This window comes from Hemibagrus wyckioides, linkage group LG05, assembly GCF_019097595.1.
Source record: "Hemibagrus wyckioides isolate EC202008001 linkage group LG05, SWU_Hwy_1.0, whole genome shotgun sequence".
Lineage (NCBI taxonomy): Eukaryota > Metazoa > Chordata > Actinopteri > Siluriformes > Bagridae > Hemibagrus > Hemibagrus wyckioides.
In genome coordinates this window covers 20,354,875-20,377,840 of record NC_080714.1, presented here as the reverse complement: position 1 = coordinate 20,377,840, position 22,966 = coordinate 20,354,875, and the positions used below count along the sequence as shown (strand labels likewise).

Here is a 22,966-nt window from a genome sequence, read left to right as displayed (position 1 = left end):
AACCTCTGACCAACTAGGTAGAGGGTATTACACCGTGACTCAAAATACTGTGGTAGTATTTTTGATTTAGCATGCCACTCACTTTGTGTAAGCTGCTGACTATGGATCCATCAGAAGAGCCCCAGATTATCAGGCAGAAACCCAAAAGTGTCCTGACTAATCTTGACATGATAACATAACTATTAATATATAAAATATTATTATATATTTTACTGTTATATTTTACTGTTTTACTATATTTTATAATATTATACTGATTAAAAATATCAGATAAGCCATTTTCAGCTGATTTTTGAAAACTAGTGTACTGTGAGAAAGGGTTAGAACCTTTTTAAATTCACAGCAGTGGCAGACCATTTGCCAGGCATTTGCCAGCATGTTTCATTTTATAGTTACAAAGGACTGAAGGACTGGATTTTCGATAAACTTTAAATAAAGATCCACATATAGAAAGAGTCAAAATGATAATACATTTTTAAATGTAAGCAAGAATTATTAGATTATTAGATTATGTGGAATATCTGCTATTTAAGTCCCTGTAAATTAGCTATTACTATATGTATTAATGTACACCGATCAGCTATAACATTATGAGCACTGACAACTGAAGTGAATAACACTAAATATTAGTTAGTGGGTGGGATATATTAGGCAGCAAGTGAACATTTTGTCCTCAAAGTTGATGTGTTAGACGCAGGAAAAATGGGCAAGCGTAAGGCTTTGAGCGAGTTTGACAAGGGCCAAACTGTAATGGCTAGACAACTGGAGACGATCATGAGATCAAATTGAAGTCGCTTTGGATAAGGGCAGCTGCCAAATGGCAAAAATGTGAATGTACCTTGGTATAGAAATGAGATTTGGCTAAACAGTGACAAATTAGTAGAAAAAGTAATATCGAAATTTACAATATTAGAATTTTACATTTACAGGAAACGAATATTTTTTACAAGAATAGATCACAAATTATTGTGAAGTTATTGGATTTTGTTAGCTGGCCAAATAAAATACAGTTTATACTAAATATAAACAAACATATCCTTGAACCTGGTTTGGGGATTTTTTGCATGACCTTTGCAAATCCAGTATCAATATGTATGTAATTTTTAAAAATAATTAGAAAATGGCAGAGATATGGAATATTTACTGATTAATGTAGTTTTCACTGAAAAAAATTACAGCAAAACTTTTTTATACATTATATCATGAGACGAGAAAATCAAAAGAAGTTGTTAACTAAAAAAAAACATGCAATTTACATCTACTATGTACTTTCTGCTTCTTTTTAATTAGTTATTTGCATTTAGAGCCTGCTGCAGACATCATGCTGTACGTTAAGTGCAACGTACTTGCACATAAGCAGAAAAACAAATCACATTTATGTTGATCCAAAAAAAGTCAGAATACTAAAATTATATGCAGAAAAGATTTATCTGATTTTATCATGTAATTTACAATATACAGGCAGAAGTTGAATATACAGCTGAATAATTTCCTTTGGAAAAAAAAGTCATTGATTTATGCCTGTCTTATGTCACTAGCACTGCAAAGGTATGTTTTTTTTTCTAGTTTCTAAATTTTAAGTTTATTGTACCATGTTACCATATTATTAAACAAGCCATTTAATTTTTGAGCAATTTTTTCCCTTGGCTTCCAGACCTCCTCGTGTTCAGCAAGTGGTTCTCCTCTCTCCACTTTCTGCACAATCAAAGCACGTTTTTTTATCTCCTCCAGTTCAGCAATGCGATTTTTGTACCCTGCTTTGGCAGATTGCTTCTCAGACTCAATCAGTAGTTCAATGTATTCTGGTGTGGACAGGGGATCAGGGCGGAGAGCAATTTCCTTCAGACGTGTCAGGCTTCTGGCAAGTTTATCATTTAACTTCAAGACTTGTTCTTGTACATCCATATATTCCTCCTCCAACTGCTTGTTGATTTTCTCTATTGTCATACTTTTCCCTAAAGCCTCTTCATATTGCTTTTTCAGATTTGCATATGTCCTTTTCTCTTTTACAAGTTCAGTTTCAAATCTGAATGGCATGTTGTGATGCACATTCCACACGCATTTACCAGGACACACTGTACAGTTGCCGTTTTTCATTGATGAACAACGTTGTTTATCTTGATCATTTGAATAGGCACATGGATAATGGCAGGTGAAGTTGCAGCCATGACAATTTGTTACAAATTTTCCCCTTTCAATGTCAATTTTCTTACACTTTGGTATTTCAATCTCATATTCAAAATTTTCATTTTCCTTTATGACATTCTGGTTTTCTTCCAGTACCGATCTTGTCATTTTGATTTCATCAAGTTTTTCCAGTCCGGTTTGGATGAGGGGTTGCACTCCATCTACAACTGTCTCTAAGGTTTTGCGTTCAGACAGAACTTCTTTTGTGAGCTGAAGACTTTTGGTTTCCATTGTCCCTAAGTGATTAAAGAATCGTTTCATGCTTCCTTTGCCCATTTTCCAGAACATTTCATCAAAGTTGTCTTCATCATCCAAGTCTATATTCTGAGCAAAAAGTGCAGAATTGTTGAATTTGAAATGAAGGAGTGTTCCATCTTCCTTTTTTCCACAAGGGATATCAGCAGCTTTAATGGCTTCTAGTACAGGAGGTTTCTGTCCATCAGCAAATGTTATCATAACAGTGATATTGTTTGCTATGTCTTTTCCAAAGATTGAAAGAATAGCTTCAAAAATGTATTTCTGGGTATGGGTTAGTCGAGCTAAAGCTGACTGTACCACAAAACAAACAGCATCAAGAGTAAGGATGCCATCTTTTTCAGAAAAGAACTTTCTGATTTTCTCAGTGATCTCCTTGTCTTGTGCAATTCCTCTCGTGTCTCCAAACCCTGGTGTGTCTATGATTGTGACTGAATAGGGAACCTGGAAGTCATTTTGATGGTGAATCTGATATGCTGTAACGTCTGAAGTCTGGCTCTCGGCTTGTGTTTTATTGGTTTGCTCATCTATCAGTTTAAATCTACATGAATCACTCCACTCCACTCCGAGTATATAGTTGATCATGCCATTAATGAGAGTGCTCTTTCCAGAGCCAGTAGCACCCATGAGCATTATTGTTTTGTTTGGATGAGTACAATGACAAGTATGTCCAAAGTCTTTTTTGTGAAGAGCACCACTTCCTGTGTCTCTCAGATTCAGTAGGTACACTGAAGGATTACCAGTGCTTAGTTTAGTGTAGTTGTTATTATTTTTTATTTTGTTTTCCATATTGTTGCTCACTGTTCTGAAACATGAGAAAAAAGAAATATGTTAGAGCTTATAAAATGCTTGAACTGACTGTGTAGGAATGAAGGAGAATTTACTTGATAATATTTTATATTTATGCCATTCACAATGTTCAAGAATTGAATTAATTTTTAATTAATTAATTTAACACCAGATCTGTTAAAATCTAATCATATAATTGTGAGAATTTCACTGTGCCAGCAGATCTGGGGGCTGACACCTATGGTGGCTGAGAAGTACAAAACAAAATAACAAATCAGAAAACAAAATAACAAATCCAAAAACACAACGACAATTTAGACAAACCGTAAAAGGTAGGTATAGTTTGTGAATGTAATTCTTATGGAAATCTGGAATAGTTTGGTCTTTGAAACGTACCTGTGTTCTTGTTTTAAGACATCGCAAACTAATCTTTGTGCCATGATACTCTGTCAGTATATCCAAAATCATGGCATATGAATATCCTTCCTCAAAGCAGAATTGAGTTTCTAGTTTCTTATAAAGATAAATATATACGTTTTTTATTTTCTTTAAAAGATTTAAATAGCACTATTGAAAGAAATACGGTTTAAAGTGAACACAGAACTCCACACATGTACAAGAAATAAAGTTAGATACACAATTTCCTACTTCTTGTATATCTTGAGTGACAGATGTCTTGTCTAATCAGCGGTAAGAATTCCATTCGCAAACCTACCTTTTCCGGTTTGTCTGAATTGTCACTTTTGGATTTGTTCATTTATTTTCATTTTTTTTTTTTCTGGTTTGTTATTTTGTTTCTGGATTTGTTATTGTGTTTTTGGATTTGTTATTGTGTTTTCTAATTTATTTTTTGTTTTGCACTTCTCGGCCACCATACACACCCCTTACCTTTCCCATCGCCCTACTCACTAGCAGCTAAACACAGTCATGACACTCTACACACAGAAACCTAATAGTGTCCAAAGTAATCTTAAAAAATGGTCTGGCAACAATAAAATAATTCATTTGTTAAGACTGATTAAAAAAACATATAAGTCGTCAATTTTTAATTTGATTTTCAAAAGCGAGTGTTCATTAAGAAAAGTTTAAGTTAAATTCACAGCAATAGCAGTCCATTCCCAACTTATATCTCATTGTAATTCAAATGCCATTGAATGCATCATAAATGCAGTTAAATGTTAAATACAATAAACATTTACAATCAATATAATTAAATTCATCATATACAAATGCAAATATTAATGCTTTTTAGATCATTAACTTTATGATTTGTATATATATATATATGTGTGTGTGTGTGTGTGTGTGTGTGTGTGTGTGTGTGTGTGTGTGTGTGTGTGTGTGTGTGTGTGTGTGTGTGTGTGTGATTTGATATAAAAATGAGCTGGAAAATACCAGCTTTAGATTCAATCTAAGTCAGGAATAAAACATAGTTTGATGCTTAAAGAAGATAGTCAGTGATTGGCTGCACTGATGTTATCACACTGAAGCTGATTTCCAAATAATATCCCCAAGATATTAGAATATTAGAAAATCACCAAGTGTTTTATTCTTCATCTCACAGTACTGGCTTACAGTTATAATTTGTAATTTATAGAACCTCAATTTTATAACAAAGCATGAAACATGGAGACTTCTTCCATTAATGTTAAATAAATATCTACAGAAACATTAACAATGGCGATATGTTTTTCTTTGTTTGAATAACAAGTTGTTTTTTAGCCTTAGATTATAAAGTCCCTTGGAATATAATTTATGTAATGTAATTTATTGTGTAACATTATGGGTGTTTCGAACCTATCGTGAGTTTGCCATCATAAATCAGATAAAATACTAAAAGCCTCCCTCCGTTGCACCACTTGGTATCGCCCAACTATTGGCTCGCAACACAGCCCCCGGATTATTCCGCATGACTGAACACTTATCTTTACAGAGGAAGAGGAGCGCAGCTCAGAGACGAGGAATGAAACATGTACTCAGAAGGCGGTAGAATGATATAGTGTAATCTACCTAACGATTCTCGACATATATTATAGCTAGCTAATAGCCATAATTATCATTATAATAGCCCTGTGTTATGTTATTTTTAAGTTTGCATTAGTATAAATAACAATAAGGTCACACTAAACGGCGCGTCGCGACAGTTGTGAAGATGAGAGTTGACTATTTTCGCTTGCAAAAAATGTTTTCACATGTTCTCTATCCTGCATGATAAAGTCTTACAATAAATGATGCGTTACAGTGTGCATTTATTTGGACTGTTATTATGACATGGTTAATGTTATTCATGAAGCAAACATTTGACCATAAATTTTTCTGGATGATAGAAAGCAAGATAAGGGACATTATGCATTGTTTCAGTTTACACCTTAAATGCTACTAAATCTAAAAGACAGTAAACTAATAGAATGCAATTCAATTTATTTTATACAAAGGCAAAGGGTTAAAGCTCTTTAGGGCATTTTACAACACGTTATACTTTTAAAAAATCATTTTATAGTTACAACTGGAGACTTCTTACAGAAAGGTTTTGAATAATTATACTTTTTTTTTGTTAGGAAGAATTATTAGCCTTAGATTATGTAGAATCCTGCCATTTAAGTCCCTGTGAATTAGCTATTAAGTAAGGTGTTAATATAAACATGTAATTTACCTTGCACTGCACCACTCTCAGAGCTTCTGTTGCAGAAAATTATACCTTGTGAACAAGGAAAATTGAGAATTCTGCAGAGCTGTGGGAAAAAACATCATTATGAGATTATGGTTTTCATTTCTTGACATTTTTAAAGATTTTCTTGACATTTTGAAAATTACTTGGTATAGAGGCCCTGCCCTCCTGAAAATAAATGCTCCAATAATGCTCCAATGCTCCAATAAATGCTCAAAGATGTTTTTTTTTTTGTTTTGTTAAAATTATCTAATAGAATGAATGAAACTAATGAGCACTTACCTTGTAGGCAATCCAAAATTCAAGGCAGTGTTCTTGGCCAGAACAGACTGTTTATATAGACCCTTTTGGACCCTCCCTTTTTGGAAAGAACGGGTGATTCTCTATGCTAGACTAGTTCCACTTATATTGGAGGCATAAATGAATGCTTATGAGCTTTTATTTTTAAGACGATTAAATAATGTTTTAATATACTGTATAGTGAAATACACATATTCACAGTATCACAAAGTAGATTTCAATAGTGCAAATGTACATTGGTGTAAATTTAGAGGCGAAACAGTGACTTAATATATTTTACACATTTAGACCCTTATCACAGGTACAGTTGATGGAAGACAAACTAGTTGGAAAAGGCAGATGAGTGCTTATAATTGTACCAGAAACATTATTTTGGAAATGCAGACTGTTATTATTTATAAACAACCTAAACCGATAATAAGTACAATACAATCATTTTTTCAAGGTTTAGACACCAGATGCAAATTTCACTCAGAAAGATTTAAGGTGCTATTTATTACAAGTGAATGTGGGGTAAGGCAAGGTGCATGGCTTTACACCAAAGCTAAGCTTTTCCTGATCCTAGAGTGAGACAAGGAAAAAGAATAAAGACGATTATTTACCAATGTCCATGAACTTTTGTTACTTTCTTATATTCTGTGTAAAATAAGCCATGATTTGATAGCCCAGTGTACATTATAATTGTAATCTTTCAGTGAGTGAAATATCAGTTACAGCTCTTCCCTGAATAGACAGATTTCTGAGAAATGGAAAGTGAAAGTAAACAGAAGTACTATGATTAGAATATCCTTTAAAATCAACCCAGCCCACCCAGTGAGCTCAACCAGCTATACTTTCATGTGTAAAAGAATCCAGCAGTAAAAATCCAGGTGTAAAAAGAGCTTTTACACAACTGTTTAATAGGGCAGACCTGAGTATAAGTCAAGTTTTAACTTGACACCCCAAACTGACATGCAAACAGCACACCCCACCCCAAACTGACAATGCTGAAACAACAATAATATCCAGTAAAAGCAATTATGTGCCAAGTGCCCATGAACTTACTTTTGCTTCTTTATATTGCATGCTGTGTAAAATATATTATGAGTTGAGAGGCCTGTGTACTCTGTAATTATAATCTTATGCAAATCTATTTCTGAATACACAGCTTTCTAAGAAATTGAGAGTGAAAGTTAATGAGAAAGTAGAAAGTGAATGGAAAGTGAAAGTTAATGAGAAAGTAGAAAGTGAATGGAAAGTGAAAGTTAAGGTCAAGTTTAGTTTGTTTTATAGTCAAGCAGTTTTACTGAACAAAACTTTGACATGTGGGTAAAAAGAATGGATATATAGAAAGAAAGTAAAAACAACGAATGAACAAAGTCAGGCAGTACATTAATGGAGTGAAAAAAAGTATTCACAACCTGCCCAATTAAATAGGTGTTAGTTTGAAACATAGTTTAGAAAAGACTATAAGTCCAGTTTAATTTTGACAGCCAGTAACTTTGACATTACAATTTGCACACATTCACACTAAGTCAAAAATTTTTAATGTCTTTTTTTTATTTCAGTGCACTAAAACTTTTTTTGTTTTGTTTTTTTTTTGCAAAAGAAAGCAGCAGATTTCACAGAGACTGCTTTTGTGGCATTCAGTGAGAAGCTGCCAGATCTGCCAAACTCTCATTAGTCCTTATCCTCCTTGACCTTTCAGCAGCGTTTGATACAGTCATCCAGAAGACTCTCTTGTCCATCCGCATGAGTTTTGGAGTTTGTGGCACATCATGGCAGTGGTTGCTTCCTACCTGGAAGGATGATTGAATCAGGTGACTGTCAGAATATTAGTTTATATTTGTAACCATGTTGTAACCATGGAAAATCAACTGTCCTTTTCCTCTCACATTGCTAATCTAACACACTCATGTCTATTTTTATATACATAGGCCACTGAGGTGCTTGTTCATTTCCTTGCCATTTGGAGACTGTATTAGGCCTATGTGCAGTACTCAACACATGTTCCACAGATATTTCTGTGTTCAGTGTAGTGTTGTGGAAAATAGCAGGCTGGTAGGCACAGGCAAGATTAAAAGGTACACAATTTATTTGACCCAACACTCTCTGAGAAATCTCAGTTTTAATAAACATGATTTAAACACAGAAACTAAGAAAGAAAAACATTGTCACTCATTGGCTACAATACAACGCCTGATCAGGACCACCGTATCAAGGTCTGCATAAGCTGATTCTTAGCCTTGAGTCTCACAATCTCGTCTCCAGTGCATTCTGACCCTGTAACAATTTGCACAAACAATGTCTCGTCACAAACAACTTTTAGTCACAAACAACTTCTAGTCATGTACACAAAAGTCTGAAACTTCTTCCTTAAAAATTTTCCATCACAATTATTTCCTTTTGTCCTTAGGACAACACACAAAAATTTTAAAAGATCACTGTCATACACATCATAAAATCAAGTTTGATCAAGTACAAGCTCACATCAATGTATCATTTCTCCTTAAAGGGTTGCAATTACTAGTTTGTAAAACACATGCTCTTTGCTGTTTTTGTGGGGACAGGTACCGTACACATAAAATGCAAATGAAAAAGCAAAACGCCGGTCTGATTACGACCTGTTTACAAGTCACATGTGGTGTCAGCAGAATGCTGTTGGACGCTACTGTCTGTATTTACTTTTCAGAGTATCTGGTTCTAAGTCGGTCTGAGTATTGTCTGGTGGCCAATTAGGGAAAAAGTAATCTTCAAACAAAGGATTTCAATCACTGTCAGTGTAATCTGCTGTAATTTCAAGAGCTAGTATTTGTCTATGATGTTGAAGTGCCTGAGTGAGTGTAGTATGGTTATCACATCTACCAATCCACTTATCTGCTTCCACTAAAGCAGTCCTTTATAGGGTTATTAGTCACTACTGTTAGTTCTGCAATCAGTGCATACTTTTGGTCAAGTTGATTGGGTGTATTATTTGTCTGTCTTTGCACATGCACTTCTGTAGCAATAACTATAGGCCCTTGGTGTCCTTTCTCACTCTTTCTAGCGACTGTTGTCTGCTGGATTTTTTCTTCACGCTCTGGGACTCTCTTACTAGCTAATGTGAATCCACGTCACTCTCAAAAGTACCTGGAATGGTCCCAGTTCACCCCCTGGTGTTCCAGCTCTTCCTCCTGAAATCCTTCTAATTACCTGGCTTGAGATCAAGCAGATCTGTTTTTGTCAACTTGGGAAACCAGGAAATGGGCAGCAAAAATCACTACAGGCTCCTCACATCCTAGACACAACCTTTTTCAACTCTTCCCTTCTGGCATGCACTAACAGAAGCTTGTACACCAAAACTGCCAGGAACAGGCAGTCACCCTCATGAACAGCTGACATTGATTATATGCAGCTTGCCTTTTAAAAGCACCAATGTGCTCTTTACAAACTTGTTACACTCCATTTCACATCTACAAATACTGTAACAACTGTCACTCATCACTTTATCCCCATATACTACACACATTTTTGGTGTTTGCACTTCAGACATCTTGTACTATATATTGTGTATTGTACAAACATTCATCATATGTGATGCACAATACTGATATTTGCACTACTATGCCTTCTCACACTTTATATACATCGCTGACCTGTCACATACTCTGTTTATTGTGGTCTTTATTTAATCTGTATGTATAGTGCTGTCATTTATGTTTGCACATTTGACAGCCACCGACAGCCAGTACCAAATTTCTTGTGCATGCAAACCATACTTGGCCGATAAACCTGATTCTGATTCTGTATCCATTGTCTATATCAAGGTTTTAAGAACATTATTTTAATAACTGAAATTCACACCCACTGTGTGATCCTTCTGTTATAATTTCATACCAGTAAGCAAAAACAGAATTAATATATTTCATAATTTGAAGGCTAAACATGCTCAAACATTTCACAGCAGAGCTAGTTTCCTGTTTCCTGTCTGTAGTGGTTACATTCTTCCTTCTTCCGTTTGCTTATTGTAAACTGTCATACAGCTCACCTCAAAGATATACAGATATATTACACACTGTGTTGAGTTTAGAAAGAAGGCTGGTGATGTGCAGAAAACAATGCAGACAACTCTGTCTTTTTCTCTAGGTAAATTATTTACACTTGTTTCTATCTCTCCATTGCGTTGGAGACTGGATAAAGAACTTTACTCTTTAACTAATATTGTCTTTTCAAAAATGGTGTTAATAGTATTTAAAATATAAAGATATCATTAATGTGCATTTTATTATTTAATAATATAGACTTATTTGACTTAAACAGATGTTGTCTTTCAGTACATAAAATTTATAAATTTATCTGTGTTTCTGTTTTTTAAGTTTTGATATGTGTGACAATGAAGAGTAAGGCTGAAAGAGTTTTTACTGGAACAGAAGGAGGCAGTGTGGATATCTCCTGTAATTACCCAAATGGATACCAACATTCACCCATGTACTTATGTCGTCATCCATGTGCTGATTCTGATGTCTTAATTAAATCTGAGAATGCTCAAATTGTCTCTGAGGGAAGATACACTGCATTAAACGTTTTCTTTGCATGGACTTTCTCTGTCACCATCAGAGATCTCACATTGAAGGACACTGGAGTGTATTACTGTGGAGTGGATAAATGGGTATATGACATATTGACTGAAGTAAATATATATATTCAGCAATGATTTTGTAATGTTCTGCTTTGGGCCTTAAGTTTACTCAAGAATGTATGACTCTGAGCTATACTGCAGCTTCACGTGTCATTGTGGTTTATTTTTTATTCTTTGCAGTTCTTACTGTGTCTACTTGTGCTCCATTGCCTAGGCTGAATCAAAACCCTGAAGCTAAAGAGCTACATGGTGCCTCCACAGTGATATCTACTGCAGGTAGCTACACAAAACTCTAATGATAAATATCTCCATGCTAATTATTTTGTTTATTGGTTAGCAGCATTGTGCAAGTAATGTGATTACATTAGGGAGTCAAGCATTATATCTTAATATTAGCTAGCCATTGGCTGCTATTTCTAAACAAACTATGAAGCAGAATAAATACAATGATGTGTATAGAATTGTATTTTGAATTGTCATTTTTATTCTCTGCAGTTCCTCCTATGTCCACGCATACTCCATTGTCCAGGGAGGATCAAAACACTTACAGTGATACCAAGTACTGCATATAGAGGACATAAATGCTTATACTCTGCTATACTCCAATTAAAAGACATGTTATGCTTCTGTTAACCAATAAGCAGCTAAAACCAAGTCAATTCAGGAAGAATAATCATAGATTTGTAATTACATACAAATTCAAATACTGTACTGGAACATTTATATCCATTTAGAAAAGTACTACATAAGAGCTCAAGCTCTGTGGTGTTGATTGGATAGTTGGGATTCAAGCACCACCCAGGTGCCACTTTTGGGCCTTCGAGCAAGGCTCTTAACCCTTTCTGCTCCAGGGGCACTGTATCTGACCCTGTGCTCTGACCCCAACTTCCCCAAAAGCTGGGATGTGTGAAGAAAAGTATTTTGCTGGGCTATAATGAATGACAAAAATAAATGCTTTTTCTTTATTCATTCACCTTCACCTGTAAGGTTGCAAAGCTCCACAGTGTAATAGTGTGTTAATCTTGAACAAAAGGCTAAAACTGGTGTTATTTCTGCTACCTGAGAAGATTGCATTTGTTGATAAAAAAAGGTCAAACCAACATGGAAACCAGAGGGTTTTGAAACTGTTCATAGGGATAAAGCAAGCCATTTTGAACTTGAGAAAAGACATTAGTTGATGACAGAACCATTGTGAGGACTGAGAAAATTCCAAAAACAACAGTCAGTTACATCACCAACAACCTTCAAATGCAGGAGTAAACATATTACAAACAACCATTTGGAGATAATTTTGAGAGCAGAAATATAGAGACCATTCCAAAAGATGCAAACCACTTATCAGAAGTAAGAAATTCAAAAGACCAGATTGGAAATTACAAAGAAATTCAGAGATGAGCCAAATTCCATGATTAACCTCTACCAAAGTGATCGAATAGCCAAAGTGTGGTGAAAGAAAAGATCTGCCCATGATCCAAAACATACAAGCTCAGAGATTATGCATGTTGGAGGTAGTGTCATGGCTTGGGCTAGCATGACTACTTCTGGAACAGGCTCAATCATTTGTAATAATTATGTAAATTCATGATGGTAGACACAGACTGAATTCAGACATTTAATCAAATTGAATCATAGAGCTAAATCATAGAGCAAGACAATGGCCTTTTTTCCTCTAATGTGACAACGTAAGAGGAAAAAAGCTTTATGTCAATCACCAGACCCAAGGGACCCAAATGAGACTGAAGGGAATTGAAAGATCTCTATTGTTTTCTTAATAAATTCGATGTACTGTATAATCAACAAATAAATGAATAAATAATTACATTTAAGATTTTGTGCAGCCCTGATTTTTAAGTTTATTCCTGATGAATTTGTTTCATGAATGTAATACCTAGATATCACAGAAAGATGGCAGTATAGTCCTGTTGAAGGTAGGCCTTAATCTCTGCAAGCACACAAATTTTTTTAATTATTTATTTTTATTCTACTTTTCTCTTTTTTATATTCTTTAAATACCAAATATTGTTTGTACCATTAGGCTCATATTCAGGTTGGAAAAATAGTATAAACAAATTTAACAAAAACTTGCTCAAACAATAAAGCACTGATGTAACAACTGTTTCCTGTGTTTCCTTCCTGTGGCATCATTTCTTCTTCCTCCTGCTTATTGTGACAAACCAGAAGTGCTTTCTCAGACCTCCTCTGCTGACTCCTTCAACATGCAGTTCACAAGATTTTAGAAAAGACCAAAAACATATAGTTATATAGCACATTGTGAGTTTGGAACGAAAGCTGGTGATGTGCAGAAAACAATGCAAACATTTGTGAGGACTCTGTCCTTGTTCCAAGGTAAATTAACTTTTCATCCATTTTGTTTTAGGAACTGTTTGTTTATCAGCCTGTTGAATAAATGCAAAATTTTATTTCCATTTGAGAGATGTTGTCGTAGATGTGTTGATGTTGTGTAGTAATGGTACTAACTCTATTATAAAAATATGCTTAATCATATATTACTTTTGTGACGGCAAACATAAAAGTGAGTTGGACTTCAGTATATCTAGTTATGTCTACATGAAGAATTTTTTAATTTTACATTTTTATGTCTTACACATTTACCTCCTGAGCTTTTACAATGTTATTGTTTATTTATTTATGTATTTTTTCAGTTTTGATAAGTGTGACAGTGAAGAGCAAGGCTGAACATGTTTTTACTGGAACAGAAGGAGGCAGTGTGGATATCACCTGTAAATACCCTGATGGATATCAATATACAACCATGTACTTATGTCGTCATCCATGCTATTCTTCTGATGTCTTAATTAAATCTAAGAAGGTTGATCAGGCCATCTCTATGGGAAGATACACTGCACTAAACACTCCATCTGGACGGAGTTTCTCTGTCACCATCAGACACCTCAGATTGAAGGACTCTGGAGTTTATTACTGTGGAGTGGATAAATGGGGATATGACATATTGATTAAAGTAAAGCTTAATGTCACTAAAGGTATACATGACTGTAATTTCCTACTTCTGAATACCACAGTCAATAGGTATGAATGTATTGTAGATCCTTGTCACAAATGCTTTATTTCCTGTACCTAATTCAAGTACTTTAAAAACTGAGTAAGCAATAGGCTGTTCATAACAAAATATGAATACTTGTCTTAACAATTATTGTGGCATGCAGTAAGTGAATAAATAAAATTATGTGTATACAAACATGAAGCTATACTGATATAATTAATTTATTTTTTTATTCTGCTTGAGGCATTACGTTTCCTGCTACAGCTCCTGCTGTGTCTTCACATGCTCCAGTCATTTTGCAGAGTCAAAGCCCTGATGTTACACAGCTTCCCCATGCTATGACAGTGATATCAAGTACTGCAGGTAGAGACTTTAAATGCCTGTTTAGCATGCTCTAATAAAAAACTCCTTACTCCTTCCTCTCTGAAATTCAAGCATTACATCAAATTGGGTTACAATGATTACAGTCAGCTTAATCATTTTATACAGATTTGATTGGTGTAATAAACATTATTTTAGAATAAAAGTAATATGCATTATTTTCTTGTATAAACTTTAGCAATGTTGATGGGTTTTTATCTTTCAGATAATTTCACCTCATATGAACAAGCATCATCTACAACTCAACCTCAACATTCTTTAGACCCACACGGTAAACAGTTTTCTTTATATTTATTTTATACAGTATTAAACAATTTGGATGACCTGCTTTCTTATCAAAGTGTGTTCCAGAGTAAATGAATTATTAAAGTTAAATTGATCTTTCATTTATTGCGTTTCAAACAGTTCAGTTGCTTGTTGTTTGTGGAGGAGTGCTGGGCCTAATGTTGTGCTGTGTTCTTGCAACTCTTGTGATTCTCTACAGAAAGAAATCCAGCACACAAAACACATGTAAGTAAAAAGATTACAAGTGATTACAAATTCACAGCCAATGTGTAATATAAAAAATGAATGAAGAAATGTTTATAATTGGTACCATATTCTTCACATGAATTTTTGTGTTCATTCATTTTTCTCCCTGTTATTTAGCTTTGAAACCACCTGCTCCTGAAAGCCAAATTTCACATCCATCATCTGATCAGGTATGTTATACTGAGTACTGAACCAGAACCGCTATTCTCATAAGCATAATTATTTTAGCATTTTTCATTATTTTTCACTTGTCACTAAGTTGAAACCTTTCCCTGGCCTTTGGTAAAGGAAATTGTTCTGCATCACATAAAGCATTCTTTAAATAAATAAATGCTATTGAAAGTTTGGCAATATTCATTTTTTTAAAAAACAGGGTGCGTATGAAAAACAAACAAGCTACATTAATGAGTTGATGTGAATGAGTTTGTGGCTTTTTAATGGGTTCATCTATATAGAACATTTGTCCATAGTTTCACATGCATTTAAACTGATGTCTGTTCAAATGACTCATCCATTATTTTTGTACTGAAAATAACTGGTTGACATTTCTTTCAACCTTTTTCTACCAAGGAGGACATTTGGCATGTGTATGATGACATGTTGGCTGTGTATAGTTTAGCTGGTCCAGCTAGAGGAGATAAATCTTCAGCCACGTACAGCACCATTCAGCTCCCTGCGCCAGCAGATAATGATTGCAATCTATACTCTCTTGTAACTCCTCACTGAAAACAATTAAAGCATCCTATATGTGTGGTGCATAATACACAGAGGTAAGAACAATTCTGTGCATTTCAAGAAAAGCACTCTTTATGGGCATACACGGTCATATTTAAACTCCTGTATTCCTCACATATTTCACCAACTAATAAGAAATAAGACTTGGCATGCTATATTTTAATGGTTTTCATGGTTAAACGTCCTGTAAAAAATTGACACATCAACCCAGTGCTTTTGTGTGACTGTGATATTTATTTTTATCCTGTCTTGTACATCTTATACAAAGATGTGCGTTTAATGCTAATACAGACTGAAAACTATAAATTGATTAATTCAACAACTGTATCCACTGACCCCTCATTGGTACAAATGTTTTCTAATGTTTCTGAGAAGGTCATCCATAATTGCATCTACAAAGATTGTTCGAACTGTGAGAAGCTCCTCTGTCAAAGAAACCACTTTGAAAATTCAGCATACATCCTTCCTTTCACAAGTAGCTATGGTGTCATTTTTAAGGTGTGAAGTGGTACTGTTGTTGTTGTGACTGAACAGAAAGTTTCAGCCTTACTGCAAGCAAATTGTATACATACATGCATTACAGTCTTTTCCTGGGGCTGTCATTGATGGCTTGGTTAATTCCTTGCTGGAACACCAGGGGGCATTCCAGCAGGGTTTTGTTTTTAACCTGTGCCATGTGTCACTGTGCCACTTACATGTTTGCTTCGCCCAATCCTTAGCCGTTCCTGCCTTTGCAAACCTGTTCCTTACTTTTCAATAATTACTTTCCCTATATATACCGGCTGTCTTGTGCTTGTGTTTGCTGATTCCTTGTCTTCTGTTACCTGTTTTCACCTCCTGGTTTCTGTTGTTTGTTTTCTGTTTTGTTATTTTGTACTCATTCACCTAGTTTCTAGTGTTTCCATGTGTTTTTCATTTTATCCCTGCATTTGGGTGTGGGTTCTGTACCTATGAAGGCACCCATTCCTGACTGGGACAATACCAAAATATTGCTTGTACAACATATGGTAATAACATTAATTACAATAAATACAATATACAATACAATACAAAGAAGAGTGCAATACCAAATACCATGTTAAACAATATACAGCTTGTATACCCTTAAATGAATTCTGATGTCTTTCTGTTCTGCTAGTTTCTGTTCTGTTCTGCAATGCTAATGTCTATAGAGTCCGTATGGAGTGACAGTCAGAAATTCATGCAGTATTTAAAGTTGGGTTAGTCGTTCAATGTATTTCTTTAACATTTTCAATAAATTATTAATTAACAAAATGACAAAACTGTTACATCTCTATGAGCTATATGAAACTGGCTTCGCACACATTTAAACAATTAAGATCTCCTTTATATTAAAATTAGCAGTACCCATCATTCAAAAAAAGTGTACCTAATTTTTCAAATGAAGTTTATCTCCAAGTTTCCTGAACGTAGACTCACAGGATGATGGCAGTACAGAAAAAAATATTTTTAGATTTTTGCAGGTAAACTGAAAAACCTTTTTTTCCCAACCAGACTGTAATCTTTGTTTGTACAAAGCAAATTGTAAATATGGTTTGTATTATTATATTAACATTCAAGGGAAAAAAACAACTTTGTAGTCGCATTCCACACTGTCAGAAAAAAGGGTACTGCTGAGGTACAATTTTGATCCTAGGGGAGCAAAAAATATAATGGTACCTTTAAAGGTACATAATAGGTCCTTAGGGTACAATTATGTTCCCAAAATTAGTTAAAAGGTATGACTAGAGGTACAAAATTGTACCTGTAACGTCTGGGCGCCCAAGATGCCAAGCGACATCCTCCATGGAAACTCCATTGTGGAGTAGTGTCCCCAGTTGGCGAGGTGGTGGAAGCCACGCTTCCAGTGGGTCTGTTAAAAAGGGGGTGTCCCCCATGACATGAAGTTGAGAGGCGTCCTCCGTGGAAACTCCATATCGGAGTGGCGTGCTTGACCGGAACAAGGATGGAGGCACCTTTCTGGGGAAGCGGAGAAGGAGGGCCACCTGTTCGAACGTCCTCTGAGGCAGGTGGTCTGTCGGAATACAAGGAACATAAAACAATAGCCGACAAGGACAGGTACATATAGGGCTAAACATTAAGGCTAATAGGGAACAGGTGAAACAGCAGAAACGAGAACAATAGAAAAGGCGTGGCACAAAATACACTCAATAAAGCAGGCTCCATAGAATCACCTGCCAGCAGCCTCTCCAGGCCTGGCAGGGAACTGTCCAGCGGTTCCTGACATAGTCCCCCCTCTAAGGCGCGGCTCTTGAAGCGCCTCCAGCATAGCTGAAGGATGCCCCAGGCATAGGCGGCAGGTGTAGTCCAAGAGGAGAGATGCAAGGAATGACATAGTTCATAACTGCAGTCCACAGCGGTGCCCCAGATCCTGGGGATACAGTGGCATCTGACACATACATGAGACGGGAGGGAAGTGTCTTCCACCCAAGATGCCTAGTGACGTCCCTGACTAGCAAGGTGGTGGAAGCCACGCTTCCAGTGGGTCCGTTAAAAAGGAGGGTGCCCCCCATGACATGAAGTCGAGCGGCGTCATCCGTGGAAAATCCATCACGGAGTGGCATCCTCTACCGGAACAAGGGGAAACGGGGAAGCAGGGCCACCTGCTCAAACATCCTCTGAGGCAGGTGGTCTGTCAGATGTCATCCACCAGGGTCCTCACTCGTGGGCTGCAATACCTGGTCGTGAACAGGAACTCGCTGAGTATTCCGCTGTGTCTTCAAAAATGGTCAGTTATTCTGTAATGTCCAGGCGCCCCGACCTTTGTGGGCCTTGAACCCGGACCTCTGTGGTTGCTCTGCATGCCGGCATGCCATGGAGACAGACCCAGTTGCAGGATTCCAATAAGCGCTGCTTAATTAACATAAACACGAGACATGGGGAAGACCTAAACACTAGATGTGATGCTAATTAAAACAAACCTAACATACAAAACAAGGAACATAGAACAATAGCCGACAAGGACAGGTACAAAAAAATCCCTATATAGGGCTAAACATTAGGGCTAACAGGGAACAGGTGAAACAGCGGGAACGAGAACAATAGAAAAGGCGTGGCACAATAAAGCAGGCTCCATAGAATCACCTGCCAGCATCCTCTCCAGGCCTGGCAGGGAACTGTCCAGCAGTTCCTGACAGTACCCTTCAGGGTACCACCCCAGCGACGGCCACTTGTACCTTAAAAGGTACAGTTTTGTACCTTTCTTTCTGAGAGTGCATATAATTCTGCAATATTTAAGGCAATAGTTATGGCAATAAAAAAACATGAATCAATACATTTATAATTTTAAAAACTTGTTTAAACAACAAAGAATAAAAAATAAAAAATAAAATAAATAATTCATTTAGAGCTCTGATATATTGTCATTTCCTGTAACACCTTCTTAAAGGATTGTGTGACTACTTACTCCTCCTGCTTGGTAGACTTCTTCTGCTTACTACCTTTATAAAAGTTACACATGGTAACATGTACTGAGTTGAAAAAGAATGCTGTTGATGTGCATGGCAACATTTCTGAGGACTCTGTCCTTTTTTCAAGGTAAAAAATATGTAAAATATATTAGTATAATAAGTAAAATATATTTATTTATCCACTATAAATTGAATAAATGTAAATTTCAGTTACTATTTAACTAGCATTGCTGTTTTCTGCTAGTTATTAGAGTTATTAGTAATGATGTAATGATGCTTAAAATTGCACAAAAATAAACCTACAGTATACAAATAATAATAAAAGACTTATATGACTTGCCAAACATACAATATTTCAGTACAATATTACTTTTTTTAAAGTAAATAGGGAGGAAAAATCCTTTGAACATTTCTTTCCAGTTTTGATAAGTTTGACAGTTAAGAGCAAGGCTGAAAGTGTTTTTTTTTCTGGAACAGAAGGAGGCAGTGTGGATATCTCCTGTAAATACCCAGACAGATGTCAATATTATACCATGTATTTCTGTTATGATCCATGCTATTCTGATGTCAGAGACAGTTGATAATTTTGTCTTTAAGGGAAGACTGTAGTAAACACTCTCAGAGTCACTCAGAGTCTCAGAGTCAGAGTCTTTGTCACCATCAGAAACCTCACATTAAAGGACTCTGAATACTGAATACCTGAAATAATATTTATGATTGCCTTGTAGATTCTGGTCACAAGTGCTTTTTTTCTGTACTTTACCAATTCAAGCACTATAAATGTATATTTTATGTATCAATACTTTGTTTCTGTCAATGTAATATGAATATTTGCAAAAATTATTACAATTTTGTGCATGAGAATAAATACGATGTAATGCATATTAATAATTTTGTAACATTGTGCTTGGGCCCTGAAGTTTAAATTCAACTCATGAATTACTGCTTGGCAAAGCTTACATCCATGTTGATCTGAGCCATTCTGCAGCTTCAGATGACTTTTTTCATTTCTATTCTCTGCAGTTCCTACTGAGTCCACTTGTGGTCCAGTGTTGAAGCAGAATCAAAGTCCTCTCAGCGATACCAAGTACTGCCTGTAAGACCTAAATACCTATTTGGTACACTCCAACTCGTAAACTCCTCATTATGTTTCTGTTAACCAATTAGCAACATCAGCAAAGTAATAGTTGGAATAATAATTAGATACAAATTCATTTAGACATGTTGATCCTTTTCTTGGAAAAGAGGAAGTACAAGAAGAGGAAGTACAAGAGGAATTGTTTCTAAGAAACCATGTACATTGTAGATATTTTATATGAAGAGATGTCATCCACAGCTCAAACTAAACCTTCCTTAGCAGCACATGCTTTTCTTTAATGATAGCTGTGTTATGTGTGTTATTTTCCAGTATTGTCTATTCACTTGCATTTTAACGACATTCCTAATTAACTACTTAATAAACAAAGTGTGTCCTTGAATTAATCAAACATTAAGAATTAAATGGTTAACATAAAACCTGCCGTCTCCTTCTAATGTTTACTGAATTGTGAGTAAACTGTACATGACCAATAAATATCTTGAATCTTGATAAAGCTTCCAGAATTGAACCTACAGAAAGTGACTGAACTTTGAGAAGCTCCAGGGTGAAATGATGTATTCAGCTTGAACAAAAGACCAGAGGGGGTGTTACCTAAGAGCTAAATATTATGTTGGTGCCTGATACATTAGTGCATATAAGCATTTAAGAAAAAATTATGATATCTCCATTTTTCTCATCATCAACTTCATTAATCAGTTTATTCTTGTTAGAAACATGGCAAAGTAGAGTCTTAGGTCAAGGCTGGAATATACTCTGTATGAGATTCTTGTGCACACACACACACACACACACACACACACACACACACACACTTGATGGCAGCCTGTGATCACTTATTCTATTTTCCTCACATTTAAATTCATTAAGGTCACAACATTATATCATCATCTAGTCCTCCAAACAACAAGCAAAAACCCAGACTTGACCTTTTGTGTATGAAGGGCACATTTTCAGAGGCCTGAAGTGTCTAAAACATCCTGTGGTAATGTGACATGTGGGCTTGTACCCAGTACTTTCGATGTGACTTTGAGTCTAATTTTATCACGTTAACTTACACCTTTTGTGCAGACACATGCATGTTATGCATGTGCAAAGTGAATGCACACGGAGCTTAACCCACACCCCATCACCACTGACTACACTGGACTATTCACCTTACAGAAAGACCACAGAGATGTTTAATCTCTGTATATCAATCTATATTCTTCAGATTATATTTTATATATATTATATTTTATCATTAAGAAATCATTTTCCACCTTTAATGTGGTCAAAGTCAAAGAAGCTTTATTGTCATTCCAACCCAGTGGTGGGCTGTGCATTTCACACCTTCACTTCACTGGTGTCCTTCCTGAATTAATCCACCTCTATAACATTCAAATTCAAATTTTATTTGTCACATACATAATCGTACACAGTATGATATGCAGTGAAATGCTTACACAGCTGTTTGACCCTTGAAATAGGAAAAGGAAAAGAAATAAGGACAGAACAAAAGACAAGGATAAAATATAAGAATATGAATTATATTAAAAATACGAAATATAAAATATAAAAACAAGTTCACAGTAAGTAAAAAATAAAATAGAATAAAATAGAATAAAATATAATAAATATAAATAAAGTAAGGTATGGTATATATGTATATAGAATATGTATATAGAAAGTGTAAAATACAACAACTGTGTTATGCAAAATTATATAAAATTATATGAAGTGAATAGTGTGTAGTGCAATAGTGTCCAAGGTGCAGACAGCAGCAGTACAAAATTTTGCAAAATTATATAAAGTGAAGTGTGTAGTGTGCAATAGTGTCCAAGGTGTCCAAGGTGCAGACAGCAGCAGTATGGGGTGGTCACAAAGTGGAATAAGGTGATGAGAGCAATGGTATTGTCCATCTTTAAAGTGCAGATGTGCATAAGTCCACTTTGTATGTAAACGGAAGCAGACTGTGCAACATGTATGTTTATGTGTTGTATTGTGTGCACAGTCCTGAAATGTGCAAATGTGCAGATGTAATAAATGTGCATTTATGCAAAAGCATAAATGGTTCTTGAAAAAGCTTACCAACTATTTTGAAGAATCAAAAGGATTTTCTTGAAAAGTCCACCTTGAAAATGCATTTGAAAGGAGGTCCGTGACCAAATCGATTTCTTCTCCTCTGTCAGCCATTGTGAGTTAAAATATATATATTTTGTTTAGTTTGTGCTGTTCGCTGGACTACTCCAATTATCTAATCAAAGTGCAAGTCAGTGATTCAGTTCACTGCTGTTTAGGCCAGCAGAGAAAGCCTTGCTGGCCCTGACGGTCCACCACTGTTACAACCATATATAGCTGATGCAGTACATGGTGAAATGAAACAACGTTCCTCCTGGACCAGAGGTGCTACATAGAACAAAAACAAAGTGCAGGTGACGTGGACAAACATAGAGCTAAACTATACTTTAAGGTGCAATTCTTTTAAAACTAATCATAAGCGCACAGGATGACAAGACAGTGCAGACAAACAAGACACATAACACCGACTATGTGCAAAAGGATAGTGCTTGACAGTGTTAGGCAGTGAGGAAACATGGTTAGGGACAGTAAGTAATAGCAGCAGAAGTTATTTTTGTTGTAACAGATACAAATATACAAATATTTAAAGTGTTGTGCGCAAGTAAACAAGATCAATGTAAAGTGACGTGTGCCTTGGTTGGAGCTGTGCATTGCTGCACATTCGTGAGTCAGCAAAGTGAACAGCAGTGGACTGAGCACACAGACCTGAGGAGCTTAAGTGCTCAGTGTGGTGGTGCTGAAGATACTCTTCCTGATCCAGACTGACTGAGATCTCCCAGTTAGGAATTCTAGGATCCAGTTGCAGAGGGAGGTGTTGGTGCCCAGCAGACTCAGCTTCTCGATCAGGTGCAGAGGAATGATTGTGTTGAATGCTAACTGAAGTCTATGAACAGCATTCGTATGTATGAGTCCT

At 35.8% G+C, this 22,966-nt stretch overlaps 2 protein-coding genes across 5 annotated transcripts; one reads left to right on the top strand and one right to left on the bottom strand.

Moving 5' to 3' along the window:
• Window positions 1-357: 357 nt before the first annotated feature.
• On the bottom strand, window positions 358-6,227 carry LOC131352610 (uncharacterized). The gene is made up of 3 exons (XM_058388849.1): window positions 6,182-6,227; window positions 5,885-5,963; window positions 358-3,247 (listed from the first exon to the last, which is right to left on the bottom strand). Exon 3 carries the CDS (start codon window positions 3,229-3,231, stop codon window positions 1,570-1,572), a length of 1,662 nt encoding a protein of 553 aa, XP_058244832.1. The 5' UTR covers window positions 3,232-3,247; window positions 5,885-5,963; window positions 6,182-6,227; the 3' UTR covers window positions 358-1,569.
• Window positions 6,228-10,177: 3,950 nt separating this feature from the next.
• On the top strand, window positions 10,178-20,431 carry LOC131352580 (CMRF35-like molecule 5). Of its 4 annotated transcripts, XM_058388784.1 has the most exons (11): window positions 10,178-10,303; window positions 10,534-10,826; window positions 10,977-11,072; window positions 11,292-13,142; window positions 13,460-13,798; window positions 14,062-14,181; window positions 14,405-14,470; window positions 14,605-14,709; window positions 14,848-14,900; window positions 15,301-15,500; window positions 19,920-20,431. In XM_058388784.1, the coding sequence occupies exons 4-10, from the start codon at window positions 13,106-13,108 to the stop codon at window positions 15,454-15,456; spliced, it is 876 nt and encodes a 291-aa protein (XP_058244767.1). In that variant the 5' UTR covers window positions 10,178-10,303; window positions 10,534-10,826; window positions 10,977-11,072; window positions 11,292-13,105; the 3' UTR covers window positions 15,457-15,500; window positions 19,920-20,431. The 4 variants fall into 4 exon arrangements, with proteins under 4 accessions (XP_058244767.1, XP_058244766.1, XP_058244768.1 ...); XM_058388783.1 differs by lacking the exon at window positions 19,920-20,431 and having other exon boundaries at window positions 15,301-19,913; XM_058388785.1 differs by lacking the exon at window positions 19,920-20,431 and having other exon boundaries at window positions 10,534-10,847; window positions 15,301-19,913.
• Window positions 20,432-22,966: the final 2,535 nt, after the last annotated feature.